Source organism: Gallinula chloropus, assembly GCF_964237585.1.
Source record: "Gallinula chloropus genome assembly, chromosome: 2".
NCBI classification, from domain to species: domain Eukaryota; kingdom Metazoa; phylum Chordata; class Aves; order Gruiformes; family Rallidae; genus Gallinula; species Gallinula chloropus.
Window position 1 is genome coordinate 159,433,602 of NC_140086.1, and position 14,458 is coordinate 159,448,059.

The 14,458-nt window shown below is 41.0% G+C and overlaps 1 protein-coding gene across 1 annotated transcript in view; it reads left to right on the top strand.

Annotated features, from left to right (window-relative positions):
- Window positions 1–2,534, top strand: part of MINDY4 (MINDY lysine 48 deubiquitinase 4) — a gene marked incomplete at its 3' end in the record, with an annotated part of 78,690 nt that extends 76,156 nt beyond the window's left edge. The window contains exon 18 of the mRNA XM_084260863.1: window positions 2,486–2,534. Coding sequence (XP_084116989.1) covers window positions 2,486–2,534 — 49 coding nt within the window. The remainder of the gene's footprint in view (window positions 1–2,485) is intronic.
- Window positions 2,535–14,458: the final 11,924 nt, after the last annotated feature.

A 14,458-nucleotide genomic window follows, 5' to 3' on the forward strand; every position in this document is an offset into this window, starting at 1 on the left:
TTTGGGAGATGCCGTGCAGACCTCTTATCCTATTCTTCCCTGAAAAATACTCTTATATCACAGTCACAATCCTCAGCGTCTCTCTGTGCTGAGGGAAATAACATCTGTTAGCTCTGCCTGAGGGGAATAAAACATCCATCTGATGATACAATCTGAATTCAGTGGTATATTGCATTAACCCTCTAGCATCAGCTTTCCTCTGTGGAAGTGGGGCTGTATGATACTTCATCTGTTTGGCTTTGAAATGGAGATTTAATGGGGAAGAGGAGAGAAGATCATGGGCATATGATCCCGAATTATCAGTGTGCTCTAAAACAATACTGAGTGATTAGTACAGGAGATACTCTCTGAATGTTATTCCAGACTAAGCATTGTTCAGGGCCTGAACCAGTTCCTCTTGGGTTCCCGTTAACTCCATGACCCTGGGGTGAGGTTGTGGTTGAAATGTAGTCAAATGTAGTTTTCATGTTGCTAATCTGATAAATTATAATTGAATCAGCAGCTAGAATCTGAGTTCCAGTTAAAGGACAGTTTGGGGAAATGATCGTACTGGATTGTCTGGACAGCTTTGTTTCTGTCTGTAAAGAAAAGACTCGTTCAGCACCTGAGGGTGAGGTTCCTCACAGCCTGACATATCTTCTTGTGCAGATTCAATATGTGAAAAAAGGTTCTAATCTATCTTGATAGAAGCAAACAGCCAAAAATTGCTTTTCAGTCTCCAGACAGCTCAGCAAAATGGTTTGAAAATAGGCACAGGAGATAGGGCTTGTTATGAAAGATAGCCTTGAGTCTGGCCTTGACATAAGATTTTTTGATATTTATTGGAAGTCTGTTTTTAAAAAAGCCAGTTGCTCACTGCATAGCAACATCTTATTGGCATATGTTACTGTTTTGTCAGTGTACAGTGTAGTCTTTGAGCTGATTTCATTTGTTGTCTTTTGGCATCTGTAGATCTCTCTCAAAGCTTTGATCACCCCAATGAGACAAGGTGGCACCTTGGGAAGATTGGGGATGATTTAATGGCATTACCTGAAATATCCAAAGGGGGCAGAAAGTGGCCATTGTACTTCACACTTGCATTTGGTTGTTTTTGGGTGATATTCTGAACCTCTGGCAGGGACAGCTCTCACCACTGGTGAATGCCAGACTCAACCTAGTCTGGCAATCACCAGACTAGAATGTGTTCTGCTTTTGACTTCAGATGTGAGGCACCACTGTTGTGTATTCCTACTACCTCCAGGGATGAGGACAGGCTGTCTGTGAATTTTATTTTCCCAGCAAAATAAAGAAAAGAAGAAAAAATTTCATAACAGCCCTCATATGGTCATTTCCTCTGAGTGTACTGAATGCTGCATGAATGCAACTTTTGGTTTTGTTTTACACTTAATTGGCTTGCTCAGTGAAAGGGCTGAGCTGCCATACCTTTGCTGACACATTCTTTCCTCACTGGCAGAAAGAATGTGGCATTTTGGCAACTCATTGTTGCCTCCACCCCCTCACCAATGTCTTACTGCTGCGCACATGAACTGTGAGATGTTTCAAAACAGACAGAAATACCAGACACTGGGACTGCAACAGTTTAGTTCTCAGAAGATGTGGATCATGAACTTGCAAACATGACAAATGCCACAGACAAGAATGCAATACATGCCATGAGTGACTCCGTGCAGTAAGTTGACTCACTTCAACAAAGTGAGGTCACTGGAGAGCATCATCCTGCTTTCACCAAGTCTTGTTTTAGGTCTTTGTCTTTTCTGCTATGATTTGAAGACACATTTGGTGACAAATGCTGGATTGGTACAATCTTTGCATTCAGTGGATGTTAGCAATATCAGCCAATACAAAGCCAGGAATGAAAAACATGGAAGTTGGTTGTGCACATGTATGTGGACTCATTTGGACTCATTGTTCTCAGTACACATCTTTAGTGTTACTCTAAAGAAGGAGAAGGCCAAACCTTAGCATATGAAAAGCAAAACATTGCCATTAAGTGAGGCATCAAATATCCCAAAGGAACCAAGGTCAGGAGCAAAGATAACTGCCAAATGAATTGTTCCAGTCTCAGGGGCTCAGTCACAGAGCTCCTAAGCAAAAGGCATGCCTGTATAGGAGGGAGCAAATTGCCTAGCAACAGCTGAGACTGGGCATTCTGGTTATATAGGGTTAATTCTTGTACCCATCTTGGGGATTCCCTACAGTCTTGCAACACAAAGGTACTTGTTCTGAACCAGCTGCTGCTGAGGACTCTCTGTGGCCTGGAAAAGACTGGAGGATGGGTAAGGATACTGACCTCCAAACTTGTTGCACGTAAAATTAGGGGGCACAAGTGTTTTTTGTTCCTTTCCTTTTTGAGTAGATGTTATTAGTTACCCAAATGAGTCCATCCTAATCCCTCTAAGGTTTGGTGGGTGGTTGAGGGGTGTTGGCTTACCTTTCCAATGACTTGATTAACTGATGGATGTAAACCAGTTGCTTTCATTTCTAGGTGGCAAGGAGCTGTTATTGACTGGAATGGCACAGAACCAATCTTGTGACTGACCTGACCTGCACTTTATTTGTAAAGACAAAAAGGAAATGACTGAATTAGCACATTCTTATTCCCACCAATACAGGAAATAGGACAAGACTTGTGCAGTTTATGATGAGGAAGAATGACATGGTTTGGAGCCTGGAAGAGTTTCACTTCAATCACCTTGTGTTTCAGATATTTTGCTTCTAATATAAACACCACTTACGTAAATCCCTTGCCACTGCCTTAAACATACAGCTTCTGAGAGTAGACCAAGTTTCCACCACCAACTCAAGGTTACAGATGAAGCAGTGAAGTCGGCAATGTCCCCTTGAGGTCTCTTTCTGGATCCACTCTGTATCCTGCAATTGTTTCAAAGTATCTGATGAAAGATGCTAAGCCCAGATTTCTGCCATTGTACATGCCTTCTCTGTACTGCCTAGTTCTTCACCCGCAAAATTCCAGTGCAAGTATAAAATGTCATCCAAGAAAGATATATTCACTTCTTTACCTGCTATTAGTAAGTCTTGTTTTGCACTAAACAGATTGCCAATCATATGGGCTTTTCAGATAAAGCCTGACCTATAAAAAGGACTTTTTCTGTCAAAAAATTTGCAGTAAAGACTGTGGGTTTATGTTACCAGGACAATGACACTGGTACATTCCTTACTCTGGGTGCAATTGGTATGTAACAGTGCCTCACACTGATATAGCTCATTTTTCTTTCTGGATGAGAGAGGGCTGTATCAGTATCTTTACATTTATGCCATTGTAGCTACTTATAAGCTAGGGTTTGTTTACACCAAAGTGATAAATGAGATCTGTGATTTGCTGCTTCTTAATGGTAAGAAAACAGGAGATTTTTAGGTGTGAAATTTAAATGGTGTCTGTGTGTGATAAGTACCTTTGTTCATCATTAAATAAAGTGAATGTACCAAAGTGATGTACTGTGGGGAAGTATCACAAAGTACTGAAACAGCAGTTTGTGAAATTAATTCTTTAAGTGACTCAAGAACTTACTATTGGAAACACATGCCTTGGAAAAAAGGCAGATAAATAATGTGTCTAGAATTATTCCTTTCTCCAGAGAGTGAATATTTCATGAGGGTTCAATAAAGAACTTCTACTTTCTGATATTTATCATTGCACCTTATTCCTAGTCAGTATGCAAACTCCTCTGAGTCGTGATAAACTAGTTGCTCTTTACAAAATCAATTTCCAACAAAAATTCAGTGTCCTACTGTGTGTAGAGTGGAGATACCAAACTAACTATGAGAAACACAAATCTTGGGGAATTAGCATCTGAGCTGGATTTGAAAACCCACCTGAATATAAGCCATAACAGAAAGCATTAGATAGCCTTTGAATAAACATCTGTCTTCCCATTTGCTTCCAATTCACATAAAACTATCTGTATGTAGTGAGATTTAGTTATTTTATTTAATTCAGTGCAAAGCAATTTCTTTTTGTTTAGATAGATAGGCAAACTTGTTTAAGTTTTATGAGATTAAGGTTTCCCTATGAGGCACAGGGAGCATCATATCTGAGCTCATTCTTGACTCTACTATAGGGATGCTACATGGCCTTTGGCAAACCCTTTCATCTTTGTGTATGTAAGGAGATGTTTGCACTGTCAGCTACAGGCAGACTCAATACTGCCTTTAAGAGAGAATTGAGTATTCAAACTTCAAGCACTCCAGTTCCCCAGGAAGAATTTGCCTCAGTGTGAGCTTTAGTGTTTCTGGGAGTGGGAGATCCCAAACTGTCAAAGATACCAGATCCAAAGCCTTTGTTTCTTTTGAAATTTCTATGAACAATAGTCCACATTTTGTTTCATGAAGCTTTCATAGCTTTATTTTCCCACCTACCTCACAGGGCATCTATAGTGTAAAATAACATTTTTGGCAGAATGCTTTTGGACAGAAAATAGTGTAGAGATGAAAAAAGATGGAAGATTTTTGGAACAAAGTTTAACAAAAAAATCCTTTCTGGATTTTCCAGTCCAGTAAACATACACAATTTACTTGAAAGCACTGCTTTAACCCATGCCAGTTTGGAGATAACCTTTCCCTCCCTGATAGCAAGGCAGCAAAGATAAGTGTTCATCTGTGGAAGGAGGGAGCTGCCTTGTGATGGGACGGATTTTCTGTGACTAAAAGATGGATGTCTACAATGCAGATGTTTTCAAAGAAGCTGTTCTCCTCTGTTCAGAGAAGGGGAGATGCTGGGTGGGATATTATCTTTGCTTTAGGAAGGGAACTATGCTTCAGGCTTTAGGTTGATGTATAAAGGGATTGCCTCAAATGGATTTCACCCAGGAAGGCATAAGGATTTTTCAGGTTATAAGAAAGAGTATAGAGTAGTGAATAGGGCTTGGAACTAGGTTATGTTTTACAGTTTATCTTGGAGGGCAAGTGAAGATAGGGAGAGGCCCTGACCCCCTTTCTAAAACAGGCTGTGAAGAATTTAGGGGCTCCTTCATCACAGGTTGCGGAGAGTATGTTTGTTGAAATTTAATTTCAGTGACAACAGAACCTCAGTCAGACAGATCTTTCCTGCCTGTTATCTGTCACTGTCTCCACGTATATTTGTTCTGCAAAGTCCACTCTCCACCTCTCATCTATTTAAGATGAACTAACTCCAGATTCACCTGTGCCCTCTCTCACAAAGGCAGAAATAAAGCTCTTTGGCCACTTCCCCAAACCATCAGTTGCTTAGGATAACTCTACCAAGCTGGAGCACTGAGAACCTCAACATTGCTGAGCTTCTTCCACCATTCTTACCCCTGGAGCCTAAAAGCAGTATCTCCCCTCACCAGGGTTTAGTGTCCTTACTAGGAGTGAGTGACGGCCACTGAGATTTCCTCAGGCATCCTTCCATAAGGAAGAAATGTGCACCCAGAACGTTAATTTAGATGTTAACAAAGATGTGAGAGCATCACCTGAATCAATCTGCCTCAAGAAGACTTGCAATATTTTTATCTGATGTAAAGCACCAGGAGTTAATTTCCCTTAAGACACTATGGGGCTTCTTGAGTCAACCAGACAAGGCAATGCAAAATGTTACCCAGCAATGCAAAAACCTGTGCAGAGATCTGTGTAGAATCATATCCTGTTCCAGCAGAATGTATCTCTTTTTTAAAAAAAAAATATATGTTTTCCTCTTCATTGTTTCTCATTTTCATTGCCCAATGAATGTGACTTCCTGAAATGAACAAAACGACGCCTGTTTGGTAAGTGAGCATTAGAAGGCACCGGTGACATTGGCTCTTGTTCTGCATGATGTCTTAATTTCATTCCCTCTTCTTCTGTGGCAGAAAAAAAAATAGATCCTCTGGTGAAAATTGACCCCTTAGCTAACAACAGACACAGCATATTGTGTATGTAGATGAATATGTAAACAGAGGTATTATTTTGGTAAGGTGTCATGTGTGTCACCTTTGTACAAAATGTATATTTAACTTTGTCTTGTACAGAATGTCCCATACAAATAAAACATTTAAAGCAACGGTATTCCTCCTCATTTTGTTAAATAATTCATTTGCCCATGGAAATTAATCTGTGAGTTGGGATTATAAATGTTGCATGGGCCTCATCGGGTAGGTGGAATAATAATGACAACTTAGGTCTCCTCTTCTGAGAGAGGAAACATAGTGCAGTTGCTGTGGGATGAAGTAACCCGTGCTGACTTTGGCAGTGCTAAGCCTAGGAAGCTACAGATGCTTAAACCAAGTAGTCTGAAACTAGTTTATATCTGACTCTGTGGCTATCATGGATGAATCTCTGCTGTCTCTGTTTTGTTCCCAGGTAGAGCAGAAATGACAATCTGAGTCTGTTGTTTTCAAATCTTCTCTTTTCTGAGAGAGATTTCTTTTTAGTTTATTCCTAACACAGCTAACGGGCTAATTTGAAATGATAGGAAATGGTCACTTTAGAAATCAGAGTAAAGCTGAAGAGCTTGGACAGATGACACAGCCGTAAGCCAAGTTTTTCAGAAGCGGTAAGTGACCTCACTGAAAATGCTGGTACTGGTTTTGAAAGAATAAGAGTTCTTCAGAGTGTTGATGTGATTTGGGGTATGATTACAAGTAGGTAATCTAATACAAAATACAGATTTACATTATTTTAGAAACTCTGTTTCATTTTTTCTATCCCAGAGTTTACTGAACTGCCCTGAATTATTTCACATTAACCACAGCTGGTGTCCAGATATTTACTGGGAAGTCGGTGATAAAAAGTTAACCCACACTAAAGTTTGTCCTGTAATAATCTGTCTCTTCATGTCATGTTTGTAGAACCACAAAACTTAAGAGTCATGGACCAAAGCCTCTATGACTGATGGGCAATTTTTTTTCTCTTCATCACTAAGATCATGAGCGGTTTCATTATGGAAAGAGACTTCTTGCTCCTGCATGTCTGTATGATCCAGAGCCAGGTCTGCTGCATAAACTAAGGAAAACTCATCCCATTAAGAACACTTTGTATATATTAGCACTCCTTGTGTATTTGTTTTCATTGGCTAGAAGATAATGACTCCAACAACAGCTCTGAAATAAGGAAGCAGTTTCTCCTTAGCAGCTTTGTTTATAAAACTAGATAAGGAAAAAGGGCATTTTCAAACAGATATTCTATTTGTCATTTCAACCAGGGTGGGGAGGGATTATTTTTACAGGGGAAAGCAACCTATTTTTGTGATGTGCCTCATTAACAGTAGTGGTTTTCTGTATCGATATAGAAACAAAGCAAAACCCCCCCTCTCAACTCTGTCTCTGCAAAGTGACTTCTTTTTAAGGTGAGTATTTATCAGTAGTCCAAGATTTCAAGTTTCATCTGCTTAGGGCTGGTTTGTTATTTTTTTTTGGCTTTTAAATTTTTTTTCTTTTGCTTGAAGGAATTAAGCTAAGCTGCAACAGTTGAGAACTTCATGGAAATTGTGTTTAAAGGCACAACTCTTAACTATTCATCCAAATGCTCACATGGAAACTTTTGCTAGACCCTCGAACTAGAGCGCTAGTTTTTGAACTCTGACTCAGCATCAAGATGAGCTTCAGCTAGTGCATGGTTTCCCTGGCACTGTACACATTACCTGCTATTCACAGCATGATGACATAGAGCATCCTTGGCCTGCACAGATTAAAACTTCTCATAGCAACTTTGGGTGCCTTGGTTTTCAAGGTCCATTTGAAAAACCTGAGATAGTTTATAAAAAAATAGAGCATGATGAGTTAGCTGTAGACAGTTGGAGATGAGATGGTCCTGTGCAGAGACTAGATTCAGACACTCAGCTATAATAAATCCAGAAGCAGCAGTGTGGCATTAACACAGCTCTGAAGTTGAACTCATAAACCTTTGTTCGTTTATGGAACCTAACTGAGATGCAACAAGGCTAATGAGTTCCGAAGCAAAATTGATTTCATTTTTGCAGCTGGTCCATGCATTGCTTACAGGGAGTTGTTTATAACATGGTCTGGGTGTACCAATGCCCATAATAGCATGGGGAAATGGAGAGCATCCACAATCTCAAAATAAAGGTCTCATGCCAAAACCAAAACCCCCAACTAGTCTTGGCAATGGTTGTTCTTCTCAGGTGACTTCCTGCTGTGGGAAGTTTAGTCTTATCCACCTAATGTAGTCAGAGGTGTCTACAGGGGAGATATCTCCATCTAAACCAGTGACTCAGGAGTACCTTTACAGCTGCTGGTGAGAAACAAGCACGATATGGGTATGAGCCACCTCACCTGTTTTAGGTGCCTACCAAGTGATTTGCATTTTTTGCTTCCCTGCCTGCTGCTGGCTGGATCTCCACTGGTTATACTGACTACCATGAAGCCAGGATGACTCTTCAAAGGAATCCCACTGTGTGGGAATGATAAAGACAGAAAAGAAGGATATGTTTATACACCCTTTTACTTGACAAAGCAAGAGATGATGAGTTAGGGATGATGGGTTAGGGATTCCTCTTGGCTCCTGCACCATTCTTACCTCTATCTTCCACTTCACAGCTTTCATCTGTGAGATAGAAAAACATTTCCTTGTGAAAGAAATCATAAGACTGAACAGCAGGAATTTGCCAGCATTTGGAGAAGGAGCTGCTGGTAAAATCTGGTTGCTCATATGGGCACACAGGAGGCATATCAGAGTTGAGACCTGGAAGGTGTCCTGGACGTGAGGCTTTGTAAGCATAGATTTCTTGTGTAACAGCACTAAGACTGTGTCACAATCCTAAATCCTGATAAAACACCCAAGATACGTGTACCTTGTGTGGGTGGTTCTGCTTATTTTCTTTATCTTATCATTTGGCAAGGACTTCCAAGTTAATCTAAGAAATATTCTGGGCATTTGTAAAAATACTCTGTGCACTAGAATTCAGCAAATATTTATCAATCGACAAAACACTAGAGAAGAATGTGTAACCAAAAAAAGAACAGAACTCTTCAGCTCCTCTCTGTAGAATACACACAAAATATGAGGTTAAAAGTTACATTCCACAAACATACCTTCTGTTGAGACATACTTGGTTTGATAAGTGTTGTGGATATCAGCCAAGGTCTCCAGACCTTGAATTCTGGATTATTGCTTCAGGGAGCATGGAAAAATATAACTTGAGGCAAAAGGAAGGGAGTGGTCCATGATCTCCACCTGTGCAGATCTGTGTGGCACAGTTTCCCTGAGGACATCTGGGTTTCTGCACAATTCTTTGCAAAGGGAATTTAAAGCCCCAACTGAAGATCGCAGAGTTACTCTGAGCCGCTCACTCAGCTGTGTATATGACACGGGTCACATTAGTGAGATTCTGGCAAGGATTAAATCCTACATGTTAAAAAAACCCATTGTCATAAGTGGGGTGGAGGGTGCAACTGTAAATTAAATTTATAAATCTGATTTAAAAAAAATTCCACTTAATCATGGAACACGGAAGAGTCTACAAATCATTTTGCTTCAGAGGTGCAGAGTATCTTGAGTTACTGATTGTTGTGTTCCTTTGATTTTTGTTCTTTCTGATGCAGTTTTAGGGCTACACTTCATTTACTTTATTGACCATTACATTCAGGAGAAAAACACATTAAGAGCTAAAGCCGGGCCAAGTGCAGATCAGCTAAATCCCAGTTTCACTGTGCTCCATAGTTTCATTTACCTCACACAGAAGATAACGGCATCACGCACTATTGCATCTTGGCTGAGAAAAAGGTTCACAGTTTGTGTCTTTATGTCTTACTGCTATGACACATCTCTCTGTTCCCGGTTTACAGTGGCCGCGATCCATCGTCGGTGTGGTTTCAAGGCTGCTGTCATATGCTGTTTGCCTTTGGTCAGTATGAGTAAAAGGGGAATATATCACACTAGCAAATCATGGCTGGTAAATGTCAGTCCTCGATAGTGTGAGGGATGAGTAATGCTTTGCAATGGCGTGTGAAGAAAGCCGGTCTTTTACGAGCATTTCAATACGGAACAGTTTTATGATGACTGACATCCTTCTCAGGGCTGAGTTCCCATCATGCACAATATCCTTCCTGTGACGCTCTTGGGCAAGTCAGTTCTGTAGGAAACGAAAGTTTGCAAAGCTTACAAATGCCATGCACACATCAGAATCATGCTGATAATAAACGTACCCTGAAGTATTTTTCGAGGGTTTTCAATGCCAGCAACAATTGAAGATAGTAGGTGGAAATCTGAAAATCAGGATGCTTTTTTTACAGTATGAAACATAACAATCAATAGCCTGCTCAGTCGTCTAAGACAGAAAATAGGTGTCTAATGGCTGCATACCACATGCTTGGAGAAATACACATCTGCAGCAAAGGGCACAGAAAGTGGAATTAGAATGATAATTATAATTTCTTTTGTCTTTGGCTGGAATTTTTAGGTTTTATGGGATAATGCTGAAGTATCCACTAATTTTTAATGAAGCAGAGTTAAAAATGCAGGGATGCATTCTGAAGAGTGAGAGACTAAACAGCCATGAGACTGTGTTAGGAGCAGTTTGTGTCTTTAATCGAACCGGTATGGATTTAAGTTCTTCTAACAACTTGTGCTCTCCAAATACACACTGCTCCTGTGCTTCTACCTCTTGAGTTTTCTCAGCTGCTAGGATCAACAAAAGGCACACCATAACTTACAGTATAACAGCAACCTTAATTTTCACTCTCTCCTTGCTTTTACATTTCCTATGTCTGGTGTGTACATGAATCAGGAAGCCTCTTGCTTTTGTGGACTCTGACAGCAAAATGTCAACATGGTCTGAGGGGAGAAGGGTGATTGATGAGGTTTCCAGAATGCAGGGAACAGGTGAATTTGCTTAAAGGAAAAATCATGTTCCTTGCTTAAAAAAAATAGCCAAGTAAAAGTAAATCTATACAGAGAATATATGTTATCTATGTCGTTCCAGCAAGAGTTTCCTACAGAACAACCATTACAAGTCATTCTAAGTCTCTTGGGAACAACAGTCAAAAACATCAGCAGTTAATTACTAGAACTTCCTAAATCAACCTTCTTTGGCATGACATGAAGTGAATGAAAGCAATAAAAGCAAGGAAGTGCATTGTGCTTTGTCCTGTCCAACTCCTGCTCGGACAGGCGTAGGTCACAAGCGCAAATGTAACCAGGCATGAATTGTTGTTTTTTATGTTAATTCCTGGCCTTGGGTTAAATTAAATCAGCATGCTGGAAAGGCCAAGGTGAAGCATAGGGCCAGGTCTTCAGACTGCGTAAATCCTCTGACTTCAGTTGAGTTGTACCCTTGCCACACCTTCAGAGCATAGTCCCTGCTCTAGTAAATGGAAAAAAATCTGCACTAGAGCATCTGCTAAAATACTGAACTTGAAGAATTTGCTCTTATTGAGGTTTTAAAGGTACATTTTTGCTCATCTCTTAATTCTTGACCTTATATCTCACAGTAGAATGGAAAAGGTATTTCACCAGCTGATTTGGGAAGTCTTCCAAGGAAAAAGGAGTTTTGAGAAGGGATGTGAAGAGGGCAGAGCTGCAGGCTGTCAATCACTCATGTTTGACGAGGAGCAAATGAGAAGGAAACCCAGAGGAAAGCCTAATGTCTTAATTGGAGGGAAAGAGCCAAAGGGAAAAGCACACAATACTAAACAAGGCACAAGTTGTATATCAGGAAGAGTTTTATAGGATCTCAAAACCTTCACAGATGTGGGTGATTAGAAGCTGGTGATTGATACAGGCTGGCTGTAAGGAAGAGAGCATAATGAGGTGTCTGTTGGCCAGACAGGGTTCCCTAGACCTTGGAAGCTTCGTGCAGCCTGGGCAGTAGGAAGCAGCAGGGTATGGTGTTTTTGGATCATCCTGCTAGGTGCCTCCAAAAGGCTAACCAGAAGAGGAAGAGACTAAGCAGCAGCCAGGATGTTTCCCTAATCCGTTAGCATTAGGGGTAACTAAGGGCTAATCACCATAAGCATAAAGGCTCATCGAGAAGTTAAGAAACAAACATATATGGAGAAATCCCACTAATATAATACATGTCAATGGAGTACCTTGACTCCCTTGGGGCTATCCAAGGAGCTTGATCAGCCCATGGTCAGGGCTTAGACCTGGAGATGTCTTGGTCTGGTCAGAGAAACACCTCCCAGCTGGCCCTGAAAGCTGCTTTCACAGGAGCAGGACCCCTTGTGGAATGCCAGGGAGGAGCACTTGAGGATTGTGTCAAACTTACTGAGGGATGTTTTTATGGGAATTGTGAGAATGTATGAGACGTTATAGGATGCTTGGGAAGGACCAATCAGCATGACTTTGGGACGAGCAAGTGTGAGAAAACAGGAATAACGTGGGGACATGTCCTCTGGTCCTTCTTCCCACTCTAGGCATATGTGGAAGTCATGTCACCACCAATCGTGGTCTGAGGAGGTTTCATATTTTCCCCTCCATGAGGTCATCTCTCTGACTTCTTGCTTACTAAACAGCTCAGATGATATTTTTCCCTCCATGTCTCTACAGATCAGACAATGGATCGATGGGTTTCTGCTTCAATATTTCCTAGCATCTTTTCATAACAAAAGTGAACAGTTATAAAATGCCATGCCAGTATGTTGTGCCTCCCATCCAATATTAATGATAAATCCAAAATTAAATGTCAGGTGCCTGGACTAGAGTTTTGTTATTGATTCTTAACTCCACGGCACCCCAGTGAAACTCTGACTAATACCAGGCTCTGCTTTGCTGTGCTTTTTAATGGCATATAATAAAAAGAGATTCTCCTTACCAGAAAGCATTCAACACCTAGACAGACCCAAGCAAAGAGAATTTATATCATGGATAAATTTAGCCTGTGATCAAAAGCCAAAGTGAAGCCACTGCTCATTGTCTTACAGTAAACACACATCCACTCTCTTCTTCCTCTCTCCATGTTCAGAGATATATTATCCACTATTTTTCAGTGCATGGCCTTTATTTTCATCTGTGGGTTATGTTTCCCAGTTTATTGCTAAGGATTTGGAAAATAAAGGGCTTTTTTTTCAATGAACAAAATAAAAATATAGATCTATACGGTGGCTTCCCAGGAATACTTTTATACTCAGGGCCAGTTGTTTTGCTATATAAGTCTGCAAATCATATAGAATTTTTAAAATAGAGAGTAACTGGAGAAAGAAACCATGCCGATAGGGAAAGTGATAGTTAGCCAGAAGATTTTTTCAGCTTCTATGCCAAAACCATGGCTATCGTGTTTCTTGTAAACACTGCAATGTTTAAAAACAAGTGTCCCTTCAGGTTAAAGAGACCTTGCATTTAATTCACTGCAGCACTACTCTGGTTTCCATTGTATACCAAAAATGGAGCAGAATGAGGGGAAGACCTTTGCTTTTTCATCCCCTCATGGGCCCCTCACTACAAGAAAGACGTCAAGGCCTTGGAGTGTGTCCAGAGAAGGGCAACAAAACTGATGAAGGGGCTGGAGCACAAGTTTTACAAAGAGCGGCTGAGAGAATTAGGACTGTTCAGCCTGGAGAAAAAGCGGCTCAGGGGAGACCTTAATGGTCTCTCCAGCTCCCTGCATGGAGGTTGTGGTGAACAGGGTTTCAGCCTCTTCTCACAGATAACTAGCGGTAGGACAAGAGGGAATGGCTGCAAGTTGTGCCAGGGGAGGTTCAGGTTAGAAATTGGGAGAAATTTCTTCTCAGAGTGGTTGGGCATTGGAATGGGTTACCCAGGGATGTGGTGGAGTCACCATCCCTCAGGGTGTTCAAGGAAAGGTTGTACAAGGTACTTAGGGACATGGTTTAGAGAGTAATATAGGTGATAGGGGGACAGTTGGACTAGATGATCTTGGAGACCTTTTCCAACCTTAATGATTCTGTGATCCTGTGACAGGCATATGTTTATCTTGGGTTGCGAGTGTGTGTGTGAAGTGATGGTCTGGTTTGGGGCACCCCTAGCAGACTGACACCTGAATAACGTAATTTTGTTAAATGCTGTTTTCCTCTTGAGGTGGAAGCTGTCAGTTTTAATTTTATTCTTGAAACATTATGTCTGAACACATCACCCTCCACATCTTTCAGAGTCAGATGGACAGATGCCTCCTCCTGATTGACCTTTTACGGCCACTTTAGGGAAACACAAATGCACTTCTGGAAGTGGAGCATGACATACAAGATGAATCCCGACTGCAGATGATGCTTCAATGGTCCCTCTGCTTGCAGCTGTAACAGTGCAGAGATTTTTTTAATCCCCCCCCCCCCATCTATACATGGATCATAATCAGTGGCATCTGTGTGCAGACCACAACTGGTGGGAAAAAAACCCAACAAATAAAATGACAAAATCCAGTGTAATTTTCTGGGCTTTTTCTGGGCTTTTTCTCCACGCTCTTTCTGAGCTTGCAGAGGGTTTAACTACTTGTTCCAGCATTAGGATCGGCGCCATTTACGCACAAGAAGCCCTTTACGGTCTCAGGCCTCAGCAGGCTATTCTCCAGCTGAGATTTTTGAGCAGTTTC